At 40.2% G+C, this 15808-nt stretch overlaps 1 protein-coding gene across 10 annotated transcripts in view; it reads right to left on the reverse strand.

Moving 5' to 3' along the window:
• DNM3 (dynamin 3) overlaps window positions 1-15808 on the reverse strand; it is a 624166-nt gene that overhangs the window by 504458 nt on the left and 103900 nt on the right. For 8 of the 10 annotated variants that reach the window (XR_016210404.1, XM_089299537.1, XM_089299535.1 and 5 more), the window contains exon 2: window positions 10262-10335. The exons of 1 other annotated variant lie outside the window; for it this stretch is intronic. Coding sequence is in view for 8 of the 9 variants with exons in the window: in XM_089299537.1 (XP_089155663.1) it covers window positions 10262-10335 (74 nt within the window). In the remaining variant the exon portion in view is untranslated. Of the gene's footprint in view, window positions 1-10261; window positions 10336-12393; window positions 12513-15808 lie in introns of those variants that run through there. One more of the 10 variants, XM_089299538.1, reaches the window with a different exon arrangement.

Below are 15808 nucleotides of genomic sequence, written 5' to 3' on the forward strand. Positions count from 1 at the left end.
GTATCAGGCATGCATGAAAGGAGAAAGCAGCAAGGAAACCTTTCTTTTGAGAAAAGAATATTTGTCATCTGAACAGTTACTCTTAATAATTTCTTATTTTTAATATGTTCCTTTCTTGCACTAGTATTACTGAAACAAATCACAACAAATAATATAATATCACTTAGAGAAATATGTTAACATACATAAGTTCTTCAGAAAAGAGAATCAGTCATCCTTAGCAATGACCTACAGGATTTACTTTTCTAAATTCCTCAATAATAATTTTTAAATGCAGATGGATTTGGACTCCAATGCCTTAAAAAGCCACTTTCTCCTTCAATGGGCATAGCAAATGCCCAAAAATCACTTCTTAAAGCAGTGATAATTTAATATGCTGAATGTGCTCAATAGTTCACCAAAAATACTACACCCAGATAAATTTGTCTTCTCAGTTTGACATGATTTAAACAGTAATGAAGATCATATGTTGAGGAGATGTCCTGGCTGATACTTAACAACCAGCTCCCTGAGTTGGGTTTGGGGAAAAGTCTGCTCTGTGGCATTTGTCAGTTTCCATAGTGTAAATTTTCCTACCATGACCAATTTCAAGCTATCACCACAGTGTCACTGAGAATGGAGACAGGAAGAGAGATGCACAACCAGATCACAGGAGTTGGCATACATCAGTTCCAGTGTGGCAGTGGAGAAAGTCGTGAAGAACTGGAAACTGAACCATTGTCTTAGAAAGACCCCTATCCCTGCTCCCTGGCTCTTGCTACTGCACCTTTGTCAGGGCTTTGTCCAACTCTTGTCTTCCCAAGCCACACCTTCATGAATCGCCCTCTCTAAAACCAAATTTCTACTACCTATCATTTAAAACTTCTACCTTTGTTCAAAAAACACAATAACACATGACTTCTTGTAATGTTCCTCTTTGCAAGTACTGAATGTCTTCAAATAAATTATATACAATAAAGCTTAGGAGCACTTGTGATACCAGCATTCCATATCAGAGTGCTTGTTTGAGCCCTAGCTGCTCTACTTCCTTTCTGGCTTCCTGCTAATACACCTGGGAAAGCAGCAGAAATGGTCCAAGTTCTTGGGCCCCTGCACCCATGTAGGAGACCTGGATGGAGCTCCTGGATTTGGCCTCACCCATCCCTGGCCATTGCAGACATTTGGGAAGTGAACCTGTGGATGGAGGATCCTCCATCTCTACCACCCTCTCTCTAATTTTGCCTTTCAAATAAATAAAATAGGTTTTTAAAAAAATTCCCATTTCTGCCAACAGTGTGCCTTTTAATCTTGCTGCATTTCTTTTTCTAGAATTGGAATTATAATATTTATCTCAGAGGGTTTTTACAATGATTAAATGGAAATATCAAAATGCACAGTGCTGACAACACTGATTAATGCACACAAAATTGTACCTACTCATTATTATAGTTTTCTATATAGTATCTGTCCTGTGCCTACCAATCCCTTTGTAAGTTTCTATCCTTGTGATAGAAAAGACATTGCATTAGGACACTACATGCATGTGATTTCAGATATGCCCCAAGTGCTCTCACATTCCATGATATTGTGGCCAGGTACATCCTTACAGCCACAAGTCTAACCTAGTCTAGGCTCTTCCTGCCAATGGCTGCTATATCTGAACCCCTGGGTCTAAGGCATTACTGTCTGCATAAAGCAAGGCTAGTTCTCCTTAATTTGGAACAGAAACTAAAATGTATCATCAAATTTTTAAGAGTTGTAAAATTTAATAGAAGAGAATCTAAAAAACAAAGAGAGAGTTATTCAATTTATTTTATCCTAACCAGTATAGCTTTGATTCAAAAACTTGATGATAGAATGATAGAGAAAGAAATGCATGCACTCTAAATAAACTAACGGAATTACTTCAACAGTAGAATAAAAGTATAAATTACTATAACCAAGTACAACTTAGGAATGAAAGGATGCTTCAAATATGGATGAAACTATCAGAATTGCTTTATTTTTATTTATGTGTGTGTGAGAGAGAGACAGACAGACAAAGAGAGCTCCCACCCACTGGTTTAGTACACAAATGCCTGTAACAACCAGCATTGAAATAGGGCTGTACAGAGCTAGAGCCAAGAGCCAAGAGCCAGGAGCTAATTCTGATCTCCTACATGGAAGGCGGGAACCCACATAGTTGACCCATCACTGCTTCCCTCCAAGATCTGCATTGGCAGAAAACTAGAATCAGGAGCCAGACCTGGGAATCAACCCCAGGCAAGTGCTTGGTTAAATGCTCACTCCTCAGAGTGTTTTTTAATTTTTTCTCATTTATTTTATTTGAAAGGGTAAAGGATGGAGGGAAGAAGGTGGGTAGGCAGGGAGGGGAGAAGGGAAGAGAGAGAAAGAGAGAGAGGGAGGGAGGGAAAGAGAGAAATCTCCTATCTGCTGATTCACTCCCCAGATGCCAACAACATCTGGTACTGAGTGAGGCCAAATCCAGGAGCTCAAAACTCACTGAGTCTCCCACTTGAGTCACCATCTGCTGCCTTCCATGGTGTGCATTAGCAGGAAGCTGGAATCCAAAATGGAACTGGAACTCCAATATGAGATGTAGGCATCCCAAGTAGTGTCTTAACCACTGTATGAAACACCTGCCCCTCCCTCGAATTTTTTAAATGATCATCTCAATAAAGGCCAAAATGGCACTCAATAAAATTATAATCTATTTTGTATGCTTTAAAATCTTCTTAAAATTAGGGATAAAATAATTTATGAAGATCAACAAACAGTAAATAATATGTGTATAACTTAACACAAGGGGTGTTTTTATCACAGAGAACAACAAAATATACAGCTCTAGAAGTCCTGGCCAACATAGTGTTTGAAGAGAAATGAGATACATAACTAATGAAAATTTTAAAAAATGATCATTATTATAAGATATCATGTTTCCTACTTCTAGTAGAAATAAAGTCATCAAAAGAGGAATCCCTCAACTCTCCACCACCAAGCATCTTCTCCCATATTTTCCTCCCCTCACTTGGCTGCCCAGAGTATCCCTCTATCTTCCTCATGTGTAAAGGAATTACCACAACTCACTCTCCTATCCTTCAATCACTCTATCCTTTCATCTCCTTATATCCACTAGCACCTAAGGTTCTAATCTACACATCACATTTTTTTTAAGATTTATTTTTACTTGAAAGTCAGAGTTACACAGAGAGAGGAAAGGCAGAGAAAACAGAGGCAGAGAGAACAAAGGAGAGAGAGAGGGGGGCCTTCCATCCGATGGTTCATGCCCCAATTGGCTGTAACAGCTGAAGCTACACTGATCAGAAGCCAGGAGCCAGAAGCTTCTTCCAGGTCTCCCACATGGGTGCAGGGGCCCAAGGACTTGGGCCATCTTCTACCGCTTTCCCAGGCCATAGCAGAGAGCTGGATCAGAAGTAGAGCAGCCAGGTCTCAAACCAGCGGCCATATGGGATGCCGGTGCTTCAGGCCAGGGCGTTAACCTGCTGTGCCACAGCCCTGGCCCCCACATCACATTTTATTCAAGTTCCCTAGCCCACAAGACTCCGCAATCAGTTTTCTTATTGTCTGGACAACAATGGCTCTCTTTGGCCCATCTTCTATCTGTCCTCACTCAAACTACCTCTATCCCTTGTTTAACTTCAAACACATCAGCAGCTCCCATCCTACACTTTCTAATTTCCCTCTTCCCATACAACCATCAGCATGGCTTGAATGCTTACTTTCTTGATCACCTAGAATTCTGTGTATTTGTTTTTCTTATTTTTGTTTTTTCCTCAGCTAGAATGTAGGCTCCAAGATGACAATAATATTTGCCTGAAACACAGTACTCATGCAATAAATATTTGTTGAATGAATCAATCAAGAGAAAGTTGTATTTATGGAACTGATCCAAATTAAGTTTTGAAGACAATGGGGCTGGCAATTGGCACAGCAGTTAATATGCCACTTGAGATGCCTGCATTCCATATCAGAGTGCCCAGTTTCAAGTTTTGAATCCTGGCTCTGCTCCTAGTTCCAGCTTCCTGCTAATGCACACCTTGGGAAGCAGCAGATGATAGCTCAGGTCCTAGGGTTTCTGCCACTTATGTGGGAAATTTGGATAGACTTCTCAGCCCCTGGTTTCAGCTTGGCCCAGCCCCAACAATTACAGGAATTTGGGGAGTAAAGTAGGAGATGGAAGGGTATGTGTTTCCCTCTGCCTTTCAAACAAAATAAATGAATAAAAATATAAGAAGACTTAAATATAGAAGTAAACTGTATGAGCAGCAGACAAACATACCAGCTTTCTACATTCCAGCTTTTCTCAGCTCTCAATCTCACCCTAAAGCCCACAGAGGATTTCCCCATGAACAGTTCAACTTAGGATAAAATTAAAAGGAGTCTGTTTCTCATCTGGCATCAACTAAAGTGCTATAATGCAAGAGCCACATATTTTGAGGTACCTAAATGATTTTCAACATAGGAACTTTTCACTGAGGGAACAGTATCTAGTCCATTTTGCATGAAAATGTATTTGTGGTTGTGATATGATCCTTATTTAAAATGAGAAGTAAAGAAAGAATGGTCAGGAACCTATAAAGGAGAAGATTGGGAGACTAATGACAAGAGAGTACAAAGGAGAGGCACATGCTATACCTTGTTGAAGAATACTTCCCCCAAGGTAAAGAAGCTTGTCAATATTTGCCTAATAAGTGCCTTTTTCCAGCTACCCCACTATTTGTGTGACAAATACTTTTATTATTAAATTAAAAATGAAGATGAAATGACTGTATAACTGAGAATCCAAGAGAATCAATGTAAAAATATTTCAGTCAGTCAAATGTTGACTGAGATGGTTAATTAAAAAATGAGAATAGGGAGCTGGCACTGTGGCACAGCAGGTAAAGCCACTGCCTGCAGTGCCAGTATCCCATATGGGTGCCAGTTCGAGACCCGGCTGCTCCATTTCCGATCCAGCTCTTTTTTATGGCCTGGGAAAGCAGTGGAAGATGGCTCAAGTCATTGGGCCCCTGCACATGCCTGGGAGACCTGGTTGAAGCTCCTGGCTCCTGGTTTTGGATTGGCTCAGCTCTGGCCACTGAGCCAACTGGGGAGTTAAATAGATATTTTCCAAAAGAGGAACTCCAAATGGCCAACAGACATATGAAAAAATTCTCAAGATCATTAGCCATCAGGGAAATGCAAATTAATACCACAACGAACTTTCACCTCATCCCAGTTAAAATGGCTTTCATACAGAAATCAACAAACAATACATGTTGGCAAGGATGTGGGGGGAAAAGGTACCCTAATCCACTGTCAGTGGGAATGTAAACAGATAAAACCACTATGGAAGACTGTTTGGAGATACCACAGAAATCTGAATATATACCTACCATATGATCCAGCCATCCCATTCCTGGGAATTTACCCAAGAGAAATGAAATCAGCAAATAAGAGTTATCTGCACCCCTATGTAGCTCAATTCACAATAGCTAAGACATGGAATCAACCTAATGCCCATCAACTGAAGACTGGATAAAGAAATTATGGGATATGTACTCTATGGAATACTACACGGTGCTAAAAAAAATGAAATCCAGTCATTTTCAATAAAATGAATGAATTGAGAAAATATCATACTTAGTGAAATAAGCTACTACCAAAGGGACAAATACCATATGTTCTCCCTGATCTGTGATAACTAACAGGGCACCTAAAAGGACACCTATAGAAGCAAAACTGACATTTTGAGAAGCAATGACTTAAACAGCCCTTGTCTTGACTATCAAGGAACAGGTTTTTTTTTTCCTTTTCCTTCTTAATTCCATTGGTTGAACTCTTTATCTAACATAGAATTAATCATATATGTATAAAGTCAAGTGAAAATAGAACCCAGTAAAAACTAAGAGTGAAAAAAAGAGAGGGAGGAGCTGTATTGTCCTGAATAAATTCCTACGGACATACTTCTAAGGGTTCAGCTAAAAACTTGCCATGGGACTCCAAATCCCATTAAGCTGGGTGGTAATAACGTCTTCCTAAGTGTTAAAGTGATCATATTAAGTGTTAAATTGATCATATAGATAGGATAAAGTATGAAAAGGATCATATAAATAAGACCAAGTGTCTGGTAATAACAATAAATAGAATTAAAAAGGAGAGAATGTTCCAACATGGGAAGCACCTCTCACAGCAGACTCAGAATGATAATCTCTTTAAATAGCACTCTGACCTCAGAATCAGCCCTTAAGGCATTCTGGTCTGGCTGAAAATCAACAAACAACAGAAATCAACAAAAAATAAATGCTGGCAAGGATGTGGGGGAAAAGGTAACCTAATCCATTGTTGGTGGGAATGTAAACTGATAAAACCACTATGCAAGACAGTTTGGAGATACCACAGAAATATGAATATATACCTACCATATGATTCAGCCATCCCATCCCTGGGAATTTACCCAAGGGAAATGAGAGCATTTCAGGCAAAGCCAAGACACTGTTGCAAAAATAATGTCCTACAAGAAGGATCTCTGTGAGACCCCAGTGGGGCCATCAAAGAAGGATGTACTTTTTCCTCTGAAGGGAGGAGAGAACTTCTACTTTGCTTATGGCCTTGTCTAAATACTGATGGAGACTGTGGACAAAAAAAAAATGCTTCCACATCCTTGGCATCTCATGTCAAGAGCCTCAGGTGACAGGGGCAGGTGCTGTGGCATAGTGGGTAAAGCTGCCACCTGTAGTGCCAGCATGCCATATGGGCACCGGTTCCAGTCCTGCTCCACCTGAATCTGGCTCTCTGCTATGGCCTGAGAAAGCAACAGAAGATGTTCCAAGCCCTTAGGCCCCTGCACCTACATGGGAGACTCAAAGGAAGTTCCTGGCTCCCAGGTTCAGATCACCGCAGCTCTGTCCATTGCAGCCAATTGCAGAGTGAACCAAAAGATCGAATACTTTCTCTCTCTCTCTCTCTCCCTCTCCCTCTCTCTCCCTCTCTCTCTCTCTTTCTCTCTCTGCCTCTGTCTCTCTGTAACTCTGTCTTTCAAATAAATACATAAATATTAAAAAAGAGCCTCAGGTGATCAATGACATCATACATAAGAGTGCTAATTGTTAAATTGACAACAGGAGTCACTGTTCACTTACTCTCCATGTAGGACCTCTGTCCTCAATGAGTTGTACTATGATAATTAACTGTAAAACGTGTTCTCAAATAGTTTTTATATTTTGTGTGTATGTGTGCAAACTGTTGAGATCTTTACTTAGTATAGAGTTGGTCTTCTGTGTATAAAGTTAATTGAAAGCAAATCTTAAGGGAGAATGGGGGCTGGGAATTGGAGAGAGAGGAGGAGGTGGGGTGGGAATAGTGGTGGGGGAGTGGGTATAATGGGAATAATCTCTCTATATTCCTAAAGTTGTACTTAAGAAATTTGTACTCATTAAATAAAAGGTTTCTAAAAAAAATAAAATAAAATAAATTTAAAATTCAGAAAGTTGTAAGCCAACAAAATAAATCACTATGGCATTGGCATGATAAAACAGAAAAAATATTCATAAATGACTGTGGGAGTTAGAAGAAGGCAATATAGGGGCAAGCATTCTAGCAGTGCAGGTTAAGTTGCCCTGTGGGAAGCCCATATCCCACATAAAAATGCCATCCAAATCCCAGCTGTTCTTCTGTAGTGGCTTCCTGTAATGTGACCTGGGAGACAAAGAGGGGTCAAATGTCTGGGTTCCTGCCTACCCATTTGGGAGACCTGGATAGAGTTCTGGGCTCCTGCCTTTTGGCATGGCCCAGCCCTTGCTGTTGCAAGCATCTGAGTAGTGAACCACCAGATGGAAGATTCTCTTACCCTCTCTGTCTCTCTCTTTCAAGTAGATGAAAAAAATAAGCATCTTTAAATGTAATATAGATAGATTAAGGAAAGTTATTTCAGCATACATGAAAATATATTTGCGGTAAAGAACTGATATCAAAAATAAAATTTTAGGCTGGCGCCGCAGCTCACTTGGCTAATCCTCCGCCTGCGGCGCTGGTACTCCGGGTTCTAGTCCCAGTTGGGGCGCTGGATTCTGCCCCAGTTGCTCCTCTTCCGGTACAGCTCTCTGCTGTGGCCCAGGAGTGCAGTGGAGGATGGCCCAAGTGCTTGGGCCCTGCACCCACATGGGAGACCAGGAGGAAGCACCTGGCTCCTGGTTTTGGATCCGCACAGAGCATCAGTTTCAGCGTGCCAGCCATTGCAACCATTTGGGGGGTGAACCAACGGAAAAGGAAGACCTTTCTCTCTGTCTTTCTCTCTCACTGTCTAACTCTGCCTGTCAAAAATAAAAAATAAAATTAAAAAAATAAAATTTTAAAGTCTGAAAAGAAAATTGTGCCAAATATTCACATTCTTTTAAGTCTAAATATATAGATTTCACAACTATAATGAGTAAAACTTATATGCAAAGAGTCTTCAAAAAGTCTTCAAAAGTTCACTGGAGCTATGTATCTTGAAAAAGAAACTATGCAGGGATTTCAAAAAACATTTGTACCAAAATAAACTTACCTTTTGGTTCCAAGTTTCCATGAACTTTTTGAACTCTCTTTGTATATAAAAAATGATGCAGTGAGAAAGTAACTCATCAGAAGTGCAGAGTTCATCCTAGTCACTGCTCTATCTTCAGAGCCTATAGCAGTGACTGCTGCATTGTAAATGACAAGTAATTCATGTTTTTCAAACAACAGCATTTAAGTCTATTTCTTTGACTCAAACTTAACATAGATTTTCTTGTTTCATCTATTTATTTATTTGAAAGACAGAGTAACAGAGAGATGGAGAGAGGGAGGAAGGAAGAGAGGGAGGGAGGGAGAGAGAGAGAGAAAAAAAATATCTTTTCTATCTGGTGGTTCATTCCCCAAATGCCTGCAACAACCAGGGTTGGGACAGGCCAAAGCCAGGAGCCTGGAACTCATCCAGGTCTCCCAAATTGGGGGACAGGGACCTAAGTACCTGGGCAATCATCTACTGTCTCCCAGGTGAATTACCAAGAAGTTGAATCAGAAGTGGATGAGCTGGGACTTGAACCAGCAGTTTAATTGGAGATGCCGGCATCCCAAGCTGCAGCTTAATATGCTATGTGACCACACTGGCACTAGGTTTTTTCACATAACAAAATAGTTTAAAATATCTGCAATTTCCACAAGGAAGTCAGCTAGGATTCTCACAGGAAACACACTGTATGCATAGAGCAGTTCTGAGAACACTGCCATTTGAGCATTGTGAAGTCTTCCCATCAATGAACATAGGATTTTTTTTTATTTTAGTAAAAAAGCAGTTACAAAATTCTACCAATTGGTGATTCCATTCATATAAAAGAGACAGAATGTAGGTTCCCTCAAATGATGGGAAAAGATGGAGGGATGAAGGAGTGATAGTAAAGCATATAGGCTTTCTTTTAGGACAGATGAAACTTCTAAGACTAATTGTAAAGGTTGCTTCACACATCCATGAATATACTAAAAACTATTCAATTCTGTGCATTAATTGGCTGAAGCACATATAGTGTCAACTACAGTCATATCTCAAAAAAGCTGTCAAATATTTGAAGTTTAGGAGGTATAATTTTTACAAATGCTTGAATTTTAAGCCTTCAAAGAAATTGATAGGAAAAGTCGTAAAATTCGCAAGAAAGAAATGGTCAAAGACAAAATAGTGAATTCACAAGAAATGCAAATAGCAAATAAACATGAAAAAAGCCAGCACCACTAGTTGCTGAAATAAAATGAAAATAAACAAAAATGAACAAAAAAATCACCTGCCTATCAAACTATCATGCTGTTCATAAGGACATGGACAAGCCCAGCCCATTAAATATAGCTCTAGAGATAAAGAGAGATACTCAATCACATATATATACATACACACACAGATGTTAAATAGATCTAGATTTTGTGACTCAAAAAATCCACACGCATATACATGCAGAAAGGAAGCATACCAAAAGAGTATTAGTGATTATGTATATTGTAAAATTATTTAGATAGATTACAATGATCAAATATTATTTTCTAGACATATAAAATATTGTTAAGAATTTATATACAAGTGAGACTTTCCCTTTAATGTAATCAAAAGAGTTGAATCAGCAGTGAAAATTGAAGCATTCTGAAAAGATTTTAGGCAGCTGCCCATAGCAGAGTGAACACAAAAACGTTTCTGTTGGTATGACCTAATGCCCAGGAAAGGAAACGACAGGTGTCATGGGATGTGGCCATCCATGCAGTAAGCATCCTCATTCATTACCTGCTTTAGAAGTAACAAGCTGCAGCACGAGAGGTCGTCTTGTTACGATGCCTGATCCACGGGGAAGAAAGTCCCTAAAAAAATTAAGAAATAACAGATGAAGGCATCAAGAAATTCTGACCAACTATAAATTTATCAGTCAAGTTCCACAGTAATTTTCCTAATTTCTCACCTGTCAGTGTATCACGTACATGAAGAATTCTACATTTAGCACTAAAAGAAACATTTGAAAAGTTATAAAGGACAGGAGAGGGCTTATGGTTAATATTAATGTATGCATATTATTGTAAACACTTCATTGTAATATGCCATGCCATTCATTCATCTAGCTATATTTAATAAAACTTTGCAGTAAGTTTCTGTGTGTTATCAATCTGTTTTCAGAGAAATATCATTAAGAAGAACATTTAATGCTGAAATCGATTCTTAAACATTTTGGTGATTAACAAATCAGTATTCTCTCTAAATTCAGGATCAAGTTTAGCACCATCAAGTACTGAACACTATTAAAGATACACTAGATTGTATCTTCTTAAATATACTGAAGTTTTTCTAAAATAAAGAAATACAAAATGTGTGATCAAGTAGAGTTATTGTGTCTAGAAATTAACAGCAGAAAAAAATATTGCAACTTGAGTTTTGTTTGTTCCCATACAGGCAAAATTAGTTTTACAAATGCCATCCTGTTTTTTGACAGGCGGAGTGGAAAGCGAGAGAGAGAGACAGAGAGAAAGGTCTTCCTTTTCCGTTGGTTCACCCCACAATGGCCACTGCTGCCGGCGCGCTGCGGCCAGCACACCACGCTGATCCGAAGCCAGGAGCCAGGTGCTTTCCTGGTCTCCCATGCGGGTGCAAGGCCCAAGGACTTGGGCCATCCTCCACTGCACTCCCAGGCCACAGCAGGGAGCTGGACAGGAAGAGGAGCAACCGGGACAGAATCTGGCGCCCCAACCAGAACTAGAACCCGGGGTGCCGGGAGGATTAGCCTATTGAGCTGCAGCACCGGCCACAAATGCCATCTTTAAACTGGCATTTTAATATGTATTAGATCAATAAGCTGTATCAGAAAGTATTGTGTAAATTGCATATATAATGCCACATACATCATTGTTGATGGTGCAATATCAAATAATTCACAAATATGCTAAGAAATAGTTTTTAAACACGTTTACAATTCCTCATAACTCTCAGAGGAATCACCAAAGAATTCCACTCAAAATGACTCAACAGTAGTGCTTCTCAAAAAATTGTTCCAGAATCACCAGAAACTGTTTTAACTGTAGTCACTTGGGAACTTGCAGATCCATAATATTCAGTGGAACACATGTGGCACCTGTACTCCTAGCAAGCTCTCAGGGGATTCTGAGGTTCACCAAGCTTTGGGAACCAAACACTGGCTCCAAGGCAAGATATGCTACTCAACAATTCAGTGAATGATAACAGTATGGGCCATACTATAAGTTTTGTAGGAAGTTTGCCAGGACAGAGCTTAAATATAAGTGAGATTTCACTGAAGAGCAACTTATGAAACAGGAAAAGGCCAGTGAGAATGCTCCAAAACCTATCCCTTTAGCTTCACTGATACGTTAGAATGCAGTTACTTGAGCAAAATTCCCCTGCCACAACAAACTTACTTTGCAAGTACTAGAGTATATTCTGAGAGAAGAAATAATGCCAAACAGCTTGTAAATGATGTGAATGGCTTTTCTTCCTAACCATAAGACATTTAAGTACATAAGTTCATTCAAAGTTCATTTAAAATCTGACTGTATGCATTGGACTAAAATGAAAAATAGTAAAACTACAGATGTGTATTTGCTCTAAACAATGCCACCTGAAATAAAGATTATTATTTATTCATGAAAAAATTCCTAAGAAATCAAAGACTATAAGGGAGATATAGTAGGCACGGCTTCATGCTAGATGAACACTACTAAGGTGCACGCAGGGTTTGAAATCTAATGATAACGGGGCCAGCACTGAAGACAGCAGGTTAAAGCCCTGGCCTGAAGCACCAGCATCCCATTTGTGCGCCGGTTCTAGTTCCGGCTGCTCCTCTTCCAATCCAGCTCTCTGCTACGGCCTGGGAAAGCAGTAGAAGATGACCCAAGTCCTTGGGCCCCTGCACTCACATGGGAGACCGAGAAGAAGCTCCTGGCTCCTGGCTTCGGATTGGCGCAGCTCCAGCCGTTGTGGCCAACTGGGGAGTGAACCAGCAGATGGAAGACCTCTCTGTCTCTGCCTCTCGCTGTAACTCTGTCTTTCAAATAGATAAAATAAATCTTCAAAAAAAAAAATCTAATGGTAACATAAAGATATTCACACTGAAAAACCATTGAAGAAGGGAATACAGAAACTATACTGGAGGGAGCGGGCATTTGTTGCAGCAGTTAAGTCACTACCCGGAACAGCTGCATCCCCTATTGGAGGGCCTGGCTGGAGACTCAACTACTCTAATTCAGATACCCAGCTTCCTGTTAGGGCAGACCTGAGAGGCAGCCAATAATGGCTCAAGCACTTGTGTCCCTGCCACCTATGTTGGGAGACGTGTGTTGAGTTCTGGTCTCCTGGCTTAAACCTGGCCAATCCCATGGCTGTTACAGGCATTTAGAGAGTGAACCAGCAGATGAAAAATTACCACCTCTTTCTTTCCTTCTCTTTCTCTCTTTCTCTCTTTCTCTTTCTCTTTCTCTTTCTCTTTCTCTTCCTCTCTCTCTCTCTCTCTCTCTCTCTCTCTCTCTCTCTTTCTCTCTCTCCCCCCCCTCTATCTTTCTTTTTAAATAAAATAAATAAAAATTTCTGCTCTTTCCCAGGTGCGGTAGCAGGGAGCTAGATCAGAATTGGAACAGCCACAACCCAAACCAGCACCCAAATGGATGCCAGCATCACAGATAGCTGCTTAAGCCACTGCACCACAATGCTAGCCCCATCAAATAAAATAGTTTTTAAAAAGTGTTTAAACTGGGGCCAGCTCTGAGGTATACAAGGTTAGGCCTCCATCTGCAGTGCCAGTATCCCATATAGGTGCTGGTTCCGGTCCCTGCTGCTCCACATCTGATCCAGCTCCCCGCTCATGTGCCTGGAGAGCAGTGGAAGATAACCCAAGTGTGTGGGGCCCGACTCCCACATATGAGAACCAGAAGAAGCTCCCGACTCCTGGTTTCAGCCTGGTGCAGCCTGGCCATTGAAGCCATTTGGGGAATGCACCAGCAGATGGGAGATTCTCTCTCTCTCTCTCTCTCTCTCTCCCTCCCTCCCTCCCTCCCTCCCCCTTCTCTCTCTCTATTTCTGCCTTTTAAATAAATAAATCTTTTTAAAAAATGTTTTAACTACATTGAAATTTACAAAAGACAGAAATCTAGAACTGTCATTGTGGCACAGTAGGTTAGGCTATCACTTGGAACACACACATTCCATTTTGGTGTACTGCTTCAAGTTCCAGCTGCTCTGGTTCCTATCCAGCTCCCTGCTAATGTGCTTAAGAAGGCAGTAGATGATGGCCCAAGTGCTTGGGCAACTGCCACCTACATAGGAGACCTGGATGGAGTTTCTGACTCCTGGTTCCAGGCAGACTCCCAGCCCTGGCTATTATGAACATTTGAGGAGTAAACCAGCAGATGCAAAATCTCCCTCTCTTTCTCTCTCGATTTGCCTTTTAAATAGTTAAATAAATAAACATAATTCTTAAAGAGAGAGAAGCAATACTCTCATTATAAGACTGAATATATCTAACTAAATATTTTTAATATTCTCCAGGAACTATATTAGAATAATTGCCAATTCAGATGATATCAATAAAATTTAATCAAAATTAACACAGCATGTACTCTCTGCCTATAATGAAAATGGAAAAGATTAATCTAGAATCCAAAGGAATGAAGGCAAAACAAAACAAAACAAATACCCAGAGAAAAGAGCTGGAGGTAATCTGAGCTGTGAAGACCATAGATGACTTTTTTAAATGTATACATGCCAAAGAGGAAGTATAAAGGTATTAAATTCCTGAATAATGCTACTTAACAAATCAATAAAATATTTTCTTCAAAAAAAGAAGAAAAGAAACGAAGAAGGAGGTTTAATCACTTTATTTCTTCATGCCGGGACCTATTTTGATGCATGCTTGTGTGACCACACATTTGTAATAACAGCTCATTTGAACATTATTAAAGCAAAGTAGAATATATCAGGCATGCAAACTAGCAAAAAAGTGTCATGTGTTTGGCTAGAAAGTAAATCCACATTTATATTTAGCACTCTTCTGTCCTTTTTTATTAAGTATACAGAACTTTGCATTGAGAATAAAAACTGGACTCGGGAACTGCACACTCTTCTAATGTTTTTTAAAGATTTACTTGAAAGGTAGAATTAGAGAGAGAGAGTGAGAGAATCTTCCATCCGCTTGTTCATTCCCCAGATTACTGCAACAGCAAAGGCTGGACCAGGCAGAAGCCAGGAGCCAGAAGTTTTTTCTGGGTCTGCCACATGGGTGCAGGAACCCAAACACTTGAGCCATCTTTAATTGCTTTCTGGGGCACATTAGTAGGGAGCTGGATTGGAAGTGGAGAAGCCAGGACTTGACCCAGCGCCCATATAGGATGCTGGCATTGCAGGCAGTGGCTTAACCTGCGACACCACAATGTCCACCCTCTACTCCCTTCTAAATAATTAAGGCTCACTGATTGCCTTCACAGTTCTCACTCATGTACCTTCAACACATATGTTTTTATCAGAAGTCAAAACATTTGGCAATCAAATCCTGCTATTTGGAGTCTTTCCTGCCTACTTCACAGGAATCTCTGAAGTGCAAATCTAAGTGCTTTATATAAATTAATTTATTCTATCCCATAACAACCCTTTGAGGTAGCTACTGTTATTCTCACCTCAGAAATGAGGAGACTGAAGTATAGGAAAGCCATATAACTTGCATAGGGCCACAAAGCTAGTATGTGGCATGCGGGACTCAAACCTAGATATTCTAACTCAAGCATCTGCGCTCTTGACCATTAGACTACACTACACTACACTGTAAAAGAAACAAAGAAGGAAGATAAGGAGTCAATATTTGGACATGTTGCTTTTTGGGTGCACAGGGAATGTACAGATAAAAATAGCAAGTACATAGTTATATTGAACAGTTGGAACTCAGGATAAAAATCTAGTCTAGTGATAATAATTTTAAAGGTGTATTTATTTATTTGAAAGAGCAATGAAGAGACAAAGAGACAGAAAGAAACAGAGATATCCCATCCACTGGTTCATTCCCTAAGTGGCTGTGATGGTTGGAGCCAGATCAGAGCCAGGAACCAGAAACTCCAGCCAGGTATCCCATGAGGAAGACAGGTGCCCAAGTATTCAAACCATCTTCTGTTTCCCAGGCACACTAGCAGGAAACTGGTTTGGAAGTAGAGCAGCCAGTAGGTGCTCTGGTATGAGATGCCAGTCTCAGGCAGCACCTTGTTACGCCACAATGCCTGCCCCAGAGATAATAATTTGTCATTCACGAAGCGGGTAGTTTCTCCTCCTTCATTTCTAGTCATTATTCACATA

Source organism: Oryctolagus cuniculus, chromosome 7 (assembly GCF_051225735.1).
Source record: "Oryctolagus cuniculus isolate XC-2025 breed Fujian yellow rabbit chromosome 7, ASM5122573v1, whole genome shotgun sequence".
Taxonomy (NCBI): Eukaryota; Metazoa; Chordata; class Mammalia; order Lagomorpha; family Leporidae; genus Oryctolagus; species Oryctolagus cuniculus.